The 17,535-nt window shown below is 45.4% G+C and overlaps 1 protein-coding gene across 11 annotated transcripts in view; it reads right to left on the bottom strand.

Moving 5' to 3' along the window:
• Window positions 1-17,535, bottom strand: part of RFX2 (regulatory factor X2) — a 109,943-nt gene that overhangs the window by 48,063 nt on the left and 44,345 nt on the right. For 8 of the 11 annotated variants that reach the window (XM_075902983.1, XM_075902988.1, XM_075902982.1 and 5 more), the window contains one exon: window positions 1,792-1,901. In XM_075902983.1, the coding sequence (XP_075759098.1) occupies window positions 1,792-1,896 (105 nt within the window). In that variant the 5' untranslated portion in view covers window positions 1,897-1,901. Of the gene's footprint in view, window positions 1-1,791; window positions 1,902-8,359; window positions 8,501-17,535 lie in introns of all 11 variants that reach the window. The other 3 variants (XM_075902984.1, XM_075902986.1, XM_075902985.1) reach the window with 1 other exon arrangement.

The raw sequence follows: 17,535 nt of genomic DNA, 5'->3' as shown, positions 1-17,535 counted from the left end.
AGAAGTTCCCAGCTCCATCCACTCCCTACTTCAACATCCAATGATACTTGATTCTACCCAATAGTTACACCTCTCTCTCTCTCTCCAGTCAGTCACTCCATCCTTCTGTCTGTTTCCCATCCCTTCTGAACAATTATATGACAACCTTCTCATAGTTCCCTAAAAAGTATAAGTGGGCCCTCAATTTTCTCATCATTTTCAAAATCTTATTGAATAAAATGTTCAATCACAGATTGGAGTTAGAACTTATTTTTTCTAGTATTACAAAAACTTTCAAACATTTTATAGATATGCTAATAAAACTAAGCAATACATACTCAAAAAGTGAAGAAAATACCCCCCAAGCCATCCCCAACCCCTCTCTGTGGGTTCTTTTCCTGATTTTTCCCTACACACAGTTCTGTTGATTTTGATACTTCTTTCAACTCCAGGAGATACCTTTTTAAACAATTTGCATGTTTATTGCTTTTATTGATGTATCAAGTCACTGCAACAGAGCAATCCCAAATTGGCAGGAAAGGGTTTTCTTGGCAACATAGCTAAGTTCAAATCCAAGTTTCATGCCTTGAATCAAAGTGTATGTTTTTTATTACAAATGTTTCTGTGGCACTTATGAACACAATATATAGGTAGGCTTCATTACCACTTACACTTATGCACACTCACACGCACACTTATAGACTCATTGGCTACGTCTACACTGGCCCCTTTTCCGGAAGGGGCATGTTAATTTCACCTATCGTCGTAGGGAAATCCGCGGGGGATTTAAATATCCCCCGCGGCATTTAAATAAAAATGTCCGCCGCTTTTTTCCGGCTTTTAAAAAAGCCGGAAAAGAGCGTCTACACTGGCCCCGATCCTCCGGAAAAAGTGCCCTTTTCCGGAGGTTCTTATTCCTACTTCAAAGTAGGAATAAGAGCCTCCGGAAAAGGGCGCTTTTTCCGGAGGATCGGGGCCAGTGTAGTCGCTCTTTTCCGGCTTTTTTAAAAGCCGGAAAAAAGCGGCGGACATTTTTATTTAAATGCCGCGGGGGATATTTAAATCCCCCGCGGATTTCCCTACGACGATAGGTGAAATTAACATGCCCCTTCCGGAAAAGGGGCCAGTGTAGACGTAGCCATAGACTTTAAGGTCAGAAGGGACCATTATGATCATCTAGTCTGACCCCCTGCACAGTGCAGGCCACAGAAGCTCGCCCACCCCCTCCTAGAATAATCCTCTCACCTATATCTCAGATATTGAAGCCTTCAAATACTTTGAAGACCCCAAGATGCAGAGAATCCTCCAGCTGTGATCTGTACCCCATGCTACAGAGGAAGGCGAAAAACCTCCAGGGCCTCTGCTAATCTACCCTAGAGGAAAATTCCTTCCCGACCCCAAATATGGCGATCAGCTAAACCCTGAGCATGTGGGCAAGACTCACCAGCCAGACACCCAGAAAGTTCTCTTCGGTAACTCCCATCATCCTTCCATTGACCTATTTACCTCTGATAATGAATGGTCAATTAGTTACCAAGATCATGTTATCTCATCAAACCATCCCCTTTCTAAACCCATCTAGTTTAATCTTGAAGCCAGATAGATCTTTTGCCCCCACTACTTCCTTGGAAGGCCGTTCCAGAACCTCACTCCTCTAATGGTTAGAAACCTTCGTTTCTAACTTCAAATTGCTTCAAATTGATATTTTAAACAAAATCCTTTGAGCTAGGAGTTAAAGCACATTCAGCATTAATATTGGGGTTGTTTTCCATGGAGACAGAATTAACAGCTGTGCAGCTGTAGTAACGTTACCTGCTGCGAGGCCGGCACTGGCTGCACAACCGGAGCCTGAGCAGACGCAGATGTACGCAGTGCCACAGAAGTTGCGGAATCTGATCCACCCTCTGAATTCTGCATACTCACTGCAAAAGAGAGCACAGAGGAGATCAGCTGGATAAGAGACAACTTCACTAACTTTCAGTTCTTCCAAAGTAAAAGGGCTCATGTAATCACAGGCCAAGAGAATAAAATCCCAGTAGAAGATCTCAGGCCTGTCAGAGAAAGATAACTACCTCCCTGCTTGAAGGATTCTTTTTAGTTTGAGCGCTAATGTTACTGCTGTATTATATTAAGAGAAATTTACACAACTGTTCCACAGAAAGAGAAGGAAAGGGAAGGAGCAGAAAATGTTTCTAAATATAAATATAACAACAACAAAAAATAGCATTGGAAAATTATTGTGTCAGAGTAAAGTGCAGCTACTCCTCACTGGGACAGAAGCAACCCTTGAAGATCAAAATCTGCCATTTCTTTCCTTCCCAATCTTAGCACAATTAGCTAACCTCAAAGTATTTCAAGAATGCCCAGTGCCAACAACTTGATTACGTACCCAGCAATGAAACAACAAAACAGTGTGTTAAAGCACTGGTTCTCAATCTTTCCTGACAACTCCCTTTCAGGAGTCTAATGTCGTTCTAGCCCAAGTTTCACCTTACTTAAAATCTACTTGCTTACAAAATAAGATATAAACTCACAAAAGTGCCACAAGACACAATTGCTGAAAAATTGCTTCACTTCTCATTTTTACCATAGAATTATAAAATACGTTGATTGTGAAATAAATACTGTACTTACATTTCAGGATACTGTATATAGAGCAGCATAAACTAGTCAGTGTCTGCCTGAAATTTTAATTTGTATTGACTTTGCTAGTGCTGTTTATGTAGCCTCTTGTAAAACTAGGCAAATACCTAGATAAGCAGACTTCTCTCTGCAGAGAAGCACCATGATAGAGCCAGGCCCCCTTAACAGTAATATGCTCCTGTAATGATGGGGTCATTTCTGACAGATTTTGTTTAAAAAAAATACAAAGTAATCTTTTATCTCTAAGCTGAATGCTTAAAAGAAATAATTCCCGTACTCCACCCCCCAATCAAAATCTAAGATTTATTGATTCCAAATCTTGAGATTTTGTTTTTTCTCTTTACTTCCCTTTTTACCACTGAACGCAACAGAATGAAAACTTATCTCTTTCTCGCTCTCACTCTCATCACACAAACTCTTTTCTGTTTTTTTCCTTTATTTAGCACTTTCTGTCTGACCAGTTAAGTGAAAGTAACTTAAAATTTCTTACAGGTACTGTCCTATTGCGACCCGCATCCCTGCCAGCTCTTTAAATAGCTCCTTACTGGCTTTTGCCACAGCTCAGACAGCTCTTGCCGGAGCTGCACACCAGAATGCACCTGCTTACCTCTTTGTCTGACACTTAACTTTTCAAAACTTCCTCAACTTTGAAAAAGTTGCCAAAAGGGAAAAAAATTCCCCCCAAACTCCGAATATTATTCATTTTATTGAACTCCCTGGTAAAGCAAGGAAAGGGGGAAACTGAAACATTAAAATTTCTCTCATGAATTTTTTTTCAAAAATTTCACAAAAAAGTTGGGGAAGTGAGGGAACTAAACAAGAGACTGTTCTGTTTTCAATAGGCAAAATGGAAACAATTTCAATATTTTTCAGAACATGCTTTTTCCATTTTTCCAACCAGCTCTGACCCTGGGCAAATCATTTTTTTCCTCTCTACTTCGCCAAGCCCCGAACAGCTTGTGAGTCATTTTCTCTTTTATGTTTCTCTTGGACAGGGATGGGACAGCAGTAAATATAGGAATAATATATTCCCAGATCACTGCTCAAAATACAGCTCAAGGATCAAGAACCAATCACTGCAGAAACAAGAGAGAGCCATGTCATATTCTTCATATCCTCTTCCCAGGCGCCAAGTCATATATATATATATACACAAACTCTCCATTCTCCTTAGTAACTTTTCACAGAATAGGGTTGCATACAACTCCATATATCACATATCTGCTTCTTTGCCTCATTGCCTGAATGTATTCTTGAAAGCTCTGTAAGATTCCAGCTCCATCAATACAATGTCACAAATCAATATATGAAAGAATAATTCTCTCCCTGAAGTTAGGAAATAGCATCTCAACTGTACCAGCCCTTGGGCCCACCTTCTTGAGTGGGAATAAACTGCCTCATGAAGAAAGGAGTATGCATGTTCTCATAGCATCCTGCAAGAGTATTTTACTGTTTGTTATTCATGTGCAGCACTATAACAGGGGCTTAAGATGTTGGGAGGATGAAGAAGTCAGGATAGGGGAGTGAGAAAGGGCTCAGGGCAGGGGGTAGAGAGTTCAGGAGTCAGGGCTGGGGGTTGGGAGATATGGAGGGCTCAGAAGAGGGGGGGTGCAGGAGTCAAGGCCAGAGGTGGGGGGACTCAGGGCAGGGGGTGAGGGCAGCTGCTGGCTGCTCCCCAGAACCAGTGCAGGGCAGTGGGTGCCATGCTGTCTGGCCACTGGCTGCTTTGTGTCTCTCCGGGGCTGTCAGGCCAGTGGTGACCTCTCCCCCCAGGGCAGTTGGCACTTCTACCTTGGGCTGGCCAGGGCAAGTTGGGCCATTGGGCCACGCTGCCTAGCTGGCGGCTGCTCCATGACTCTCCAGGGCTGTTGGGACACATTTGTTTGCTGCGCCCTATGGTCATTCTGGAGCATAACTGTCCTTGCTATCAGAGATGTCCTTTTCCATTTGATGAGAAACAATCACATTCCACTCACATCCCATTGTCCTGGCACAACCAAACTCTTATCTTGCTTTAAATTATGATCAAAGGAAGCTCCATAGCAAAGTTGGTGGTCCTAGCTCTTACTGCTTAGGAGGAGTTCTTGAACAAACACTCACAGGCAGACAGAAGGACAGACAGACAAACACACAAACGGTCTCAAATATATAGTAGATGGTACACTGCATCTTGAATGCTGTGTGCAGATGTGGTCACCTGATCTCTAAAAAGATATACTGGAACGGGAAAAAGTTCAGAAAAGGACAACAAAAGTTATCAGGGGTGAGGATCGACAGTCATATGAGTAGAGAATAATAAGGCTCGGTCTTTTCAGCTTGGAAAAGAGACAACTAAGGGGGCGTATGACTGAAAAATCACGACTGGTATGGAGAAAGCAAATAAGAAAAAAATATTTACTCCTTCCCATAACACAAGAACTAGGGGTCAAATGAAATTAATAGGTAGCAGGTTTTAAAAGAACAAAAGGAAGTACACAGTCAGCCTGTGGAACTCCCTGCCACAGGATGTTGTTCAAAAAATAACTAGATAAATTCATGAAGGATACGTCCATCAATGGCTACTAGCCAGGATGAGAAGGGATGGTGTCCCCAGCCTCTGTTTGTCAGGACTAGGAATGGACAACAAAGTAATCACTTGATGATTCCCTGTTCTATTCATTCCCTCTGGGGCACTTTGCTTTGGCCACGTCAGCAGACAGGATACTGGCCTACATGGACCTTTGGTCTGATCCAGTATGGCCATTCTTATGCTCAAAGATGCACCTTTTCTTTATTTTCATTTTTCTGAGGATCTTTTCACAGTGGTGTATGAGACTATATCTCAAATATAGTAGTAATATGTTGCTCCAACATCAAACTGGCCTCACTGGGTACATCTATGCAGCAACACTATTTCGAAATAACTAGCACTATTCCAAAATAACTCAGTCCGCATCTACATAGCAGGCAGTTATTTCGAAATAGTGTCGTAATACTGTCAAGCCGGAGGACTTCATACTCCGACTCCTGTAACCCTCATTGTACAAGGAATAAGGGAAGTCAGAGGAAGAGTGCTCTATTTCAAAATAAGTGCTGGGTAGATGCTCCCTATTTATTTCAAAATAAGCTATGCAATTGACATAGCTCAATTTGCATAGCTTATTTCGAGGTAAGCTCGGCAGTGTAGGCACACCCTCTGAGCCTGATGCTTACAAGGGATGCTCAGGACCTTGTCAAGATCAGACCGTAATGCACCTGGTCTACAAAAGAGATATCTGTGATTTGCAGATTTAGTTATAAGCAGGGCTTGCTGAGCTGCGGCAAGCCCTGCTCACCAGCCACGCTGTCCAAACCCAGCTCTTCCAGACTGTAATCTACTCGCCAAGGGCAAGATTACATAGATTGTCGAGCCCTGATTATAGAGGATCCATGTGAACGTAACACCATTTGCTACTCCCTGGCAGTGTCTACACTGGGCCACTTATTCCGGAAAATCAGCCGCTTTTCCGGAATAAGCTGCGAGCTGTCTACACTGGCCCTTGAATTTCCGGAAAAGCAACGATGCTCAACTGTACAAAATCAGCCACTATTCCGGAAAAACTATTCTGCTCCCGCTCAGGCATAAGTCCTTATTCCGGAACACTGTTCCGGAAAAGGGCCAGTGTAGACAGCCCAGTAGTCTTTTCCAGAAAAAAGCCCAGATCGCGAAAATGGCGATCGGGGCTCTTTTCCAAAAAAGCGCATCTACATTGGCCACAGACGCTTTTCTGGAAAAAGGGCTTTTCCAGAAAAGCAGCCTGCCAATGTAGACACTCCTTTTCCGGAAAAACAGAAAAAGGAATAGTATTCCGTTTTAAGCAGTTCCGGAAATTCATGCCAGTGTAGACACAGCCCTCGTGTTTTCAAGTCACATCTACTCACCGTTACTAACAAGTTTTTCTCTCCCCGTGACCCTGAACATCCCCACAGAGATGGGGAAAGACAGGAGCTGGATCTTATTTCCTCACACTTGCATCATCAACATTGTCAGATTTGTTACAACTGCACATTCTTTATTATTGATGATGCCACAGAGGGAACCCACCTGGCTTTTCACATTCCAAATGAAGTTTGCAGCACTGGTCATTAGAAAAGCTAAGCAAATGTGAACTGGACCCCAGAATGACATTTCACACAGTGATATTTGGAACAGAGTGAAAACCTCCTTGGATAATTTCCACCTTCGTTCAACTCTGTCCTGTGCGTCTCGGGACTGGAAGAGGCAAATATGTTTACACCTACTGCTAAGATGCATTTGTGCTGCTCACAAGCCTAGAACATAAACTGTCTTGCACTCAATGACGACTCCTATTCTCTGAACGGCTGTACATAGCACCCTGTATCTAGGGAGTACATTTGCACTCACAGGAGCTGAATGTCCCAGGGAACCAGAGTGCCGAAGAGGAGATTTTCATAGGCACAAATGGGAGTCAAGCAACCAATTTCCATTGAAAGTCAATAGAGGCTGGATGCATAACTCCCATTTGTGCCACTGAAAGCCTCCCCCTGCTCTATCCTTTAGAGCTAATGCTGTGTCTACACTACGGAGCCACTATTGGCATAGGTTTGTGCTGGCATCACTTTGCTAGCAGAACCTGCTAGTGTAGATGCACCCTATATAAACAGAAGGAGTTTTTCTGTCAGTGTACGAACACCATCTCCCCAACTGATAAAACTTAGAAAACAATAAATAGTCTAGCAGCACCCAAGACTAACAAAACGTGTAGATGGTATCATGAGCTTTCATGGACACAACCCACTTTTTCAGATGAATGAATGAATCCCCAAATAATGCTAGCTGAGTTTATGCTGGGGGTTTTGTTAGCATCATTGGTCAGGGGCATGTTTTTCACACTCCTGACCAATGTAGCTACGCTGATACAACTTTTAAGTGTAGACTAAAGTGAAGAGGCATGTCTTAGGGTATGTCTACACTACTGAGTCTTGTTGCCAAAAATTTATGTTGACACCCAAAAGTCAACAAAACAAAAGTCGCTAGAGGTTATTCACACTTGCTCCCTCTGTTGATAGATCATGTCCACACTGGGGGCACCTTCATAGCAGTGTGAGCACTGCATTGTGGGTATGTATCACTGGTCACTGAACATCTTGGGATTCCCTTCGAGCGCTGGGAGCAGCATCACAAGTAGCTGTGAGCTCTCCATGCTCAAGAATGTCAAAGCAGCACAGCAGCCTGTCCCTCTCCCCATGCAGCACAAGTCTGCCTGCTGCTGTGTTCCTACTGCAGGGCAGAACAGGAACAGTCCAATGATTTGTTCTTTGTTTGCTCCCCAAATGGATCAGCTCACTCAGCTGTCAGATACTTCCTGGCATTTTGAAAGGGGAGAGGCACATGCCTGCAGGACAGCAGAAATCACAATACACTGAGCAGAGACCATCAGGGTAAGCATGGTGCGATATTAACAGAAAGTAGTTCTGTCAACAAAACAAACAGCAGTGTCTACACTGGCTCTTTGTAAACAGTAAAAGAGGGAGGAGAAAAAAAATCTCTCAAGTTTTCTGTCACTGAAACTGGGTGTTTTTCCCAATAAAAGTTGCATTGCAGAGTGTACGCTCTCACTGTTTTGTTGCCAAAGGGCAGTTTTTGGCAACCAAACTTGATGGTGGAGTCATACCCTTATTTTAGATGAACACTAATTTATGTCAACAGGAGTAGAGCTGTTAACTTCTTACATAGCACTTTGGAAATTCTGCTCACCTGTGTGAAACTGATGCCTGTTACAAGTTGTAAAGGGACCCAGTTTATCCCTCTAGAGTCAATCTGGTTCTGGAGGCACCAATTCCATGGCATTCTAGATCAATTGCTTCTAACACAGACTCCGCTGCTGAAATGTAAATCCTGTTGAATTTTAATAATGCATATTTTGTTACTACCTTTATTAGATGTGGTATAAAAAAATAGAAATATGCAAACAGCCAAGCCACATATGATATTGACTTCAGGAGTAAAGAGTAACAGAACTATTAAAAGTGGTAGATAGAGTCTGGCTGCCAATCCACATGTCTCAATAGATTTGTACAGGTGAAAATGATTTCTTAACTGTGGGTACATCTACACAGCAAAGTTATTTCAAAATAACATCCATTATTTCGAAATAACTTTACCAGCGTCTACACAAACCACTATTTTGAAATTAAATCAAAATAGCGGAGGGCTTATTTCAAAATTGGTAAAACTCATTCCACGAGGAATAGCACCAATTTCGAAATTGCTATTTCAAAATTGTGTAGATGCTTATTTCGAAATAGGGGGCCTCCAGCTCTTCCCAGGGTGCCCTGGTGGCCACTCTGGGCACAATCAAGAAAACTCCTCTCTCTCCTCCTCCTCCCCGGAGCCCTTAAAGGGGCAGACTCTGGCCACAGTGCCTGTGTCAGCTCCAAGCATGCCAGCCCAAAGCCAGCAGTCACTGCACCTGACCCAGCAGCTCCAGCATGAGTTAGGCAGCCAGTGCCAGTCAGCCCTCCACCGCTCCCCAGGACCAGTATGCCAGCTCCCAGGAGCCTGCCAGGGACCGGAAAAGGCAGGCGCCTGCCTGGTCCACTGCAGAGATCAGGGACCTAATTCAGGTTTGGGGGGATGCCTCCAATGTCTATGATCTCCACTCTAAATGGAGGAACACAACAATCTACAGGGGGATGGCTGCCAGCCTGGCTACCAAAGGCCACATGCGAACCCAGGAGCCGGTTCGCATGAAAATAAAGGAGCTGCGGCAGGCGTATGCCAGGGCCACAGGGGGCAGCTCCCAACCAGGGGCAGACCCAGACCCCTGCCCCTATTTTGATGCCATGGACTGCATCCTGGGGGGTAGGATGGTCCGTGCCCCCCAAGTGGTCATCGACCCTGGGGCAGAGCTTGCTGCCTCCTGCTGCTCCAGCCCCTGCTGTCTCCCCAGCTACCACTCCTCCCCCCACTCCTTCTTCTTCATCCCCACCATCCCCACCCCCTCAGGGATGCCGAGGCCCCCGCACCCACAGTGCTGGGAGACAGTTGGGCTGGCAAGACCCCCAACCCTGAGCCCTGAGCTTCTCCTCCCCTTGCCTACCCCTACCAGCTCCCTCCTCCCAGGTTTCCCCCTCCCCTCTCCATCCTCCCTCCTCCCCTCTCCCAGCTTCTTTCCCCAGTCTCACCTCAGTTTCAGTCCCGTCCCCCCCCCCCCACCTCAGTTTTGTTCGATAAAGAGGCTTTGTTGTAATGAACATACGTGTCTTTTATTATACAGCAGGAAGGGGGGTCAGGGAGGGGTAAGTGGAAGGACATGAAGGAGGAATGAAGCACAAGCGCCCAGTGGGGCACACCAGGGAAACTGTTACTACCTGCAGAATGTGCTGCTAGGCTCGCAGCAATACGTCCAGGAGAAGCACTAGAGTGCCCAGGGGCAATTCCGGCTCCATGCTGCAGAGTCCTGTGGTGTCCTGAGTGAGGGCAATCAGAGCACGCAGAGAAAAAAATGCTTTGCTGTCCCTCAGCAAGGTAGGCAAGCAAGCAGGGAAACCTTAGAACCGTCTGTCCCGGGGGGTCCCTTTAAGCACAGGTCTCAGATAGCCTCAGGCAGCAGCCACACGAGGTAACTCCTGACCTGATGCCCTGCCAAAACCAGTTCCGGCCAGCCTTAAATGCGATTCAGCATCCTATCAGTGTGGACATGCTATTTCGAAATAGCAAAACGCTATTTCGAAATGCAATTTATGTCTAGACACGTTATTTCGAAATAACGCTGTAGTGTAGCCTGTCATTCCAAACAGCTGATGATGTACAAGAAAGAAGAGAATCCAAAGTGGACTCTCTCAGCTGTGTTGGCTCTTGGATGGCTAAGAAGAGTAAAAATAAGTCAATTATTTGTAAAGTCAGCAGATCAGATTCTGAGCACCCACAGGAGGCCGAGCTCTGTAGTAAGAAGGGGCCTTTTAAAAAAATATTCATTTTCAGACTGAGACAAGCTTTACACCACTGGGTGTCCGATTCACCTGGTGATGAGTGCTTGTGACATCACAGTTCATCACTATGGAAGTGACTGGAAAGGTCTAACCTCTGGATTGCATCATCATTAAATGAATCAGACAGAAGCAGGAGGCTGCTGTACTCTGGAAGCCTTCTGTTTACGCACAGCTATCTTGGTATCCAAGCAAACAGCAGTGACAGGAAAGGAAATACAGAAAAAGCTAACAACTTCTGGGTTCTATTTCTGATTCTACCAGCAACTTGCTTTGACCTTGAGTTAGTCATTTCCCCCATCCTATATCTCAGTTTTCCCATTTGTAAAGAAAAACCTGATTAACAATTACTTTCTTTTCTCAGGTGTTTCAAAGGTCTCCATCTCAGAATGTTAATACATTAGAGAATGACTAATAATATTTTTTTTAAAAACATTGAAAATTGCTGACACAGGGCAATCTTCACACGTTCCACTGTTTAATTCATATATCATATTGCCTTTGTGTGATTGATCTTGTCCATTTTGATCCATCACATCTGGACTGGCCTAAAAAGCTGGGAAAATAAAGATGAGCGTTTCAAAATGCTTTCCACCCTCAACATTGCAGGAAGGAAAAAATAAAAATAGACAGCTCGGGAGTAAATGTTACGTAGCTTTCCTCATGCATGTCTATTTTAACTCTGTAGCAAGGGAAACCCCATTCATTACCAATTCCCAGGCTTAAAAACAAACAAACATTCAAAAAGGTAAATTTAGCCTTGCTCCTGCACATGACTGTACATGGGCGCAACCCCAGCTCCCACACACTGTGCCCCTATATGGGGGGGAAGGGAAGAGCACACCATACTGGGGGGCCCAGAGGCCCTGAGGGCCCATCCCTGGTTGCACTGTGGTATGTGTAATGGAAGGAGGTGGTCCGTGGTACAAGTTTGTACTACAGGTTGAACTTCACTGGTCCAGCACCTTTGGGACCCGACTGATCCTGGACCAGAGAATTTGCCAGCCCAGGGGAGGTCAATGCATCAGGGGCTCCGCTTTTCCTCCTTAGTTGCCCAGGGTTCAGCTCTCCCCACAGAGGGGGGCTCTGCTTTCCCCCTCCCCCGCTCTGCTGACATCCGGGAATTCACTTTTGCCCTGCGGCTCTGCTGCCATTGGGTGTGGGGGGAGAGTAGTAGCTCTATGTTCCCCCAATGGTTCCCGCTGTTGCCCAGGGCTCCACGCTCCATCCAGTGGCTCCCCTGCCACCAGCGGCTCTCCTCAGCAGCCCTGCTGCTGCCTGGAGCTCTGTGCTCTTCCCGGCAGCCCCACTGCCACCCGGGGTTCTGCTCTCTTGACCTCCTAGTCTGGCAATGCTCCTGGCCCCATGGGTGTTGATGATGAACTAGGGGTGTTGCTGGACTAGGAAAATCGAGATTACGGAGTTTCAACCTGTAGGTCAAAAAAATTATGCCTGTCTGTCCACACAGAGCTCCACTGAAGCTAATTGGACTCTGGGTTGGGGGGGGGGGTATCAAATGCAGAATTGGGGCCTTAAAAGAAGAATTGCAAGTCTACACAGAATGTTTTAACAGAGCATCCTCTTCCAAAAACCTACACTAAAGTTTCTAAGCTACACGCTGAGGCCTCCAACATATAATATCACTGCTGATCCAAATCACAGCAGGGAGTCTGCCCATGAAAAAAGATTTCATTAACTTAACTCCAGTATTTTGGTTCTGACTCAGCAACATCTGTAAGCACATGGCTAACTTCTAAGCAGGAAAGTACTCCCATGTACTTAGGCTCCTTTAACAGCCAGAGAATAAGTGAATTGTTGTGTGTAATGGGTACCATAACAATGGCACAGTTAAAGGTACTATTTATACACCCAATTAATACAATTGTGGTATTGCCATTTGTACTAAACATATAAATATTTTAAAGGATCAAGAATTATATAAATTAGGAAGCATGCTACTGGGTGGTACTAACTAGGGATGTGTTTATTCAAGTAACCATGTAACCACTGAAAATTACAAAGGCAGCAGTATGGGGGGGGGGGGCTGTGTGTAACCATGCACATTAACTGATGAACCCAGACTCATTGGTTAAGCATGTGAGCAGTTACACTTTTACATCCCTAACACTAATACAGATGCCCATAGAATAGGGTTGCCAACCCTCCAGGACTGGACTGGTGTCTCCAGGAATTAAAGATTAATCTTTAATTAAAGATTATGCCATGTGATTAAATAGCCAGGAATACATCTAGTCAAAACTGGTGATCCTACCATGGAAATCAGGGTACAAATAACAGATTTGAATTATGCCATAGCTACAATATTAATTTATTCGCTGAAGTTAAAAAAATACATAAGGAAAAATAATCAAGCAATAGAGAATGCATTCCGTAATCCAAAAGCATTTTAGGAGATAAAATGTATGTTACACTATTTGCTGGGGGGGGCGGAAGAATCAGTTCACCTTTATGATGAAGTTTATTTAGCTACCATATTTCTTTAAAATTCCAAGATCTTTTAAATCTTTTTATTATCATTTTGGCAACTGTTTAAAGAACAGTGGAACATCACATAAAGGACAATTCAGTAGTGTAAGGGAGACTTGAGGTGAAATTTTTATGGAAAGTAAAGAACTCTACTACTTTATATTTCATGCTTTCCTCCAAATGATTTTAAAGTACTTCATAATTATGAATTGCTTCACAATATCTCCTTGAGGACAAGTTATTACACCCAGATAGTAAACAAAGGCATAAAAAAGCACTTGGTTAAGCAACTTCCCCAATGAAACACAGTGAGTCATAGTACAGACAGTCCCCGGGTTACATACAAGATAGGGACTGTAGGTTTGTTCTTAAGTTGAATTTGTATGTAAGTCGGAACTGGTACATGTTGTAGGGGAAACTCTAGCCAAACATTTCTCCAGAGTTCAGTTTTATTCTCCCACACCTCACTTCCCTCAGTCCTTTATTCTCAAGCTGAGGTGTCTGCTGAGAAAAGCCACTCCGCGTCTCCCTGGTCTGCTGGAGGGGTGGAGAGGGGGGGCGCTAGCTTCGCGTCTCCCTAGTCTGCTGGGGGGAAGCAGCTAGTGCGGGGTTGCCTCATCCCGTTTGTAAGTAGGGATCCGAAGTAAGTCGGATCCATGTAACCCGGGGACTGCCTGTATAGCAAAATATTTAGAATATTTATAACGTACTGAGCCTTCACTTCATGCCTTTCATCTCAGGATTTCAGATTAAGATAAAACAATGAAAAAGGCCCAATCACAATTTTTCACATGACATGCTGAATTCCGCTTGCAGCTGACAGCAGAGGCTCTCAGAGATAGCCTCCTCTAACTTTAGCTCACAACGGAATCCCAGGGGAAACCATTAATCCATATTAAATAAACATATAGAGGAAAGAAAATGAGGCAGATTGACATGACAGAGAAATAAAAAGGTATAACAATTCTGCAGCATCTAACTACTACATATTTGAATTTGTGCATCTGCCTGACTGTCCATCTATCCAAATGTGAGTCTGTTTCTTCAAGAACTCCTCCTAAATGGTAAGAGCTAGGACTACCAAATTCGGTATGCAGCTTCCTCTTATCGTATCTTAAAGCAAGGTCAGGGTTTGACTGTGTCAGAGCAATGGGATGTGCCTGCACTGGGATTGTTTTCCATAGCATGGAAAGGGAGGGTGCTGCTAGGAGGGATAGTTATACTGCAGAAGACAAGGGGGGCAGTGCCCAGCTAGGGAAAGGGCTCTGAATGTTGCCATCCACTAGCCACGGGTAAGCTTCCTGTGCTAGTTCTGGGCATAGTTGTCCCCCCCCGCCTCCTGTGCTGGCCCACATGCTCCACAGCCCACTGCCCAATCCATTCCCCGCTCCATCCCACCCTCAGTCCCAGCCCCAGAAAGGGAGAGGATCCCAGGTGAGTGCCCAAGTGGGCCATGCAGCCCCCATTTCTGCTGGCAACCCTGAAGAGCCACTGCCACTGGAGCAACGTGGCTGCGGGTGCCCCAGGGAGCTGCTGCCGGAGCGGCACGACCACAGGCGCCCTTGGGAACTGAGATCACCAGTGGAGCAGCATGGCCGCGGGTGCCCTGGGAAGCTGCCGCTGCCAGAGCAGTGTGTGGGTGCCACAGGCAGCCACCGCCACTGCCATAGTAGCACAGTGACAGGTGCCCTAAGCAGCCACCACCACTGGAGCAGCACAAACACAGGCACCCCAGGGAGTTCCCACTGCCGCCAGAACAGCATAGACCTGGGCACCTTGGGCAGCCACCACTGCCGAAGCAGCACAAGCACAGGAAGCCTCGCTAACCCCCCTGGTCCTCCCAGCTCCTTGCCCTCACCCACCCCCCCACTCTCTGCCCTGACTCCTGCTCCCCCCCACACCATGACCTGACTTCTGCACCCACCACACCATACCGTGAGCCCCACAAGGACCCGAGCAACACTAGGTAAATCTTCTAACATTCCATAATGCAAGAATAAGACCAGCATTCACTAACACCTGCTCATATTAAATGCTGCACATAACCTTTGTATTTATCGTTAACATTTCTTAATTATAAGTAATATTTCCTTAAGATTTCCAACTGTGCAGTGTTTGTGCTATTTCATTGGCCGTGAGTCACTCAGGGACCAAAATGACCCACAGTAGTCTAGTTAAATGTATGCTCACTGCATGCAAGATAGTATAAAGAATTTCCAGTTTTATCACGAGTCTCACAATATTTGGTATAAAGCCCCAGTTCTTGGATACAAGTGGGTATTAAGAAACTCAACTTTTTTTTAAAGAAATTAAAGATTTCTAGCCATTATAATTGCAAAGAAAAGCTTGAAAAGTGCATACTAAAAAGCTAAGAAAAAGGTGAATCAAATACAGGCAGTCCCCGAGTTACGCGGATCCAACTTATGTCGGATCCGCACTTACGAACGGGGCTCTCTCGCCCCGGAGCTCGCAGGCAGCGGGACCGCCCAGAGCGCAGCGGTCCCGCCACCTCGACCTCCGGGGCGAGAAAAGCTGCTCCCAGTGCCCCTGGTCTGCTGGGGACCGTCCCCAGCAGACCAGGGGCACCGGGAGCGAAGCCACAGCCGCGGCGGGTTGCCGCGCTTCTGAGGCTTGTGGACCCTGGGGCAGAGCAGCTGGGGTGCTGCCGGTTGGTCCCGCAGCGCTGCTCTGGGCACTACTGGACCAACCCGGCAGCGCCCCAGCTGCTCTGCCCCAGGCGTCCTGATTCAGCCGCTGCTGGTCAGTTTCAGCAGCGGCTGAATCAGGACGCCTGGGGCAGAGCAGCTGGGGTGCTGCTGGGTTGGTCCAGTAGCGCCGAGGAGTGGCGCTACTGGAGCAACCCAGCAGCACTCCAGCTGCTCTGCCCCAGGCGTCCCCAAGTCAGCCGCTGCTGAAACTGACCGGCGCTGACTACAGGAAGCCCGAGGCAGAGTTGCTCTGCCCCGGGCTTCCTGGAATCAGCCGCTGATCAGTTTCAGCAGCAGCTGACTTGGGGACGCTTGGGGTTCTTAAGTTGAATCTGTATGTAAGTAAGAACTGGCGGTCAGTTTCAGCAGTGGCTGAATCTGGACGCCAGTTCCGACTTACATACAGATTCAACTTAAGAACAAACCTACAGTCCCTATCTTGTATGTAACCCGGGGACTACCTGTAATCCAAAATGTATTTTTAATCTCAATATTTTTAAGTCAATATAATGACTTCAAGGACCAGACTCATTGATTTTGAATGCTCGGCGCTGGCAGAGAGTTTGTATTATCCATGTAATTTGACAAATGCCACAAAATTAAGTAAAAAGATCTTATTTTAAAAGTATACGCAGACAGATATAAAGTGCAGCCTTAGCTTTTAGAATTATTTGATCTCAATTATTTTTCACCGATAGCTAGAAGCTAAAGCAGAGATGCAGAACCTCAGGGACGGGGGCTGGATGCCTGGATCCGGTTCCCAAGGTTCAGGAATCCCATGCCTACTGCTGGACTGGAGCATCAGTCAGTGCGGCCTGTGACTGATTTTTCTGTGGGTCAGCTGCCCCCAACCCAAAAAAGGTTCCCCACCTCGATCTAAACTAACATCAGGGTTTGCTTTGCATGGAACTTTTAAGGAAAAGTACATTTTAAAAAGAACAAAAAAAACCACCCCAAGTTTTCAGCTTCTGGAGCTTCTATACAAGTTTAGTTCACTTAGAGCATTTTTTTTTAATTCTCTAAAGGGACCCGTATCAACTGAAATCAGAAGAAATAACTTCAAGTATCAGGACCATTTTGTTCTCAAGAGGCACTAAGAGGATATTTTCTCCAAAAGGTGTTTGTATTCTATGAACATAGAATCATAGGACACTAAAACTGGAAGGGACCTTGAGACATGATCAAGTCCAGTCCCCTGCTGGACTCAATAAACCCTGAAAGTTGTCTGTCCAAACAGCTCTTAAATATCTCCAGTGATGGAGATTCCACAACCTTCCTAGCCAATTTAGTGCTTAACTAATCCAGTGTTTAACCATTCTGACAGTTAGGAAGTTTTTCCTAATGTCCAACCTAAACCTCGCTTGCTGTAGTTTAGCCCATTGCTTCTTGTTCTATCATCAGAGGCCAAGGAGAACAATTTTTCTCCCTCTTTCTTGTGACACCTTTTTAAGTACCTGAAAACCGCTATCATGTCCCCTCTCAGTCTTCTCTTTTCCAAACTAAACAAGTGCAATTATTTCAGTCTTCCCTCACAGCTCATGTTTTCTAGACCTTTCTTCATTTTTGTTGCTCTGGACCTTCTTCAATTTCTCCACACCTTTCCTGAAATGTGGTGCTTAAAGCCTGGACATAATATTCCAACTGTGGCCTAATCAGTGCAGAGTAGAGCAGAAGAATGACTTCTCGTGTCTTGCTCACAACACTCCTGTTAATGCATCCCAGAATGATGTTTGCTTTTTTTGCAATG

This window comes from Pelodiscus sinensis, chromosome 19 (genome assembly GCF_049634645.1).
Source record: "Pelodiscus sinensis isolate JC-2024 chromosome 19, ASM4963464v1, whole genome shotgun sequence".
Lineage (NCBI taxonomy): Eukaryota > Metazoa > Chordata > Testudines > Trionychidae > Pelodiscus > Pelodiscus sinensis.
This window is presented reverse-complemented; position numbering and strand designations above follow the sequence as displayed.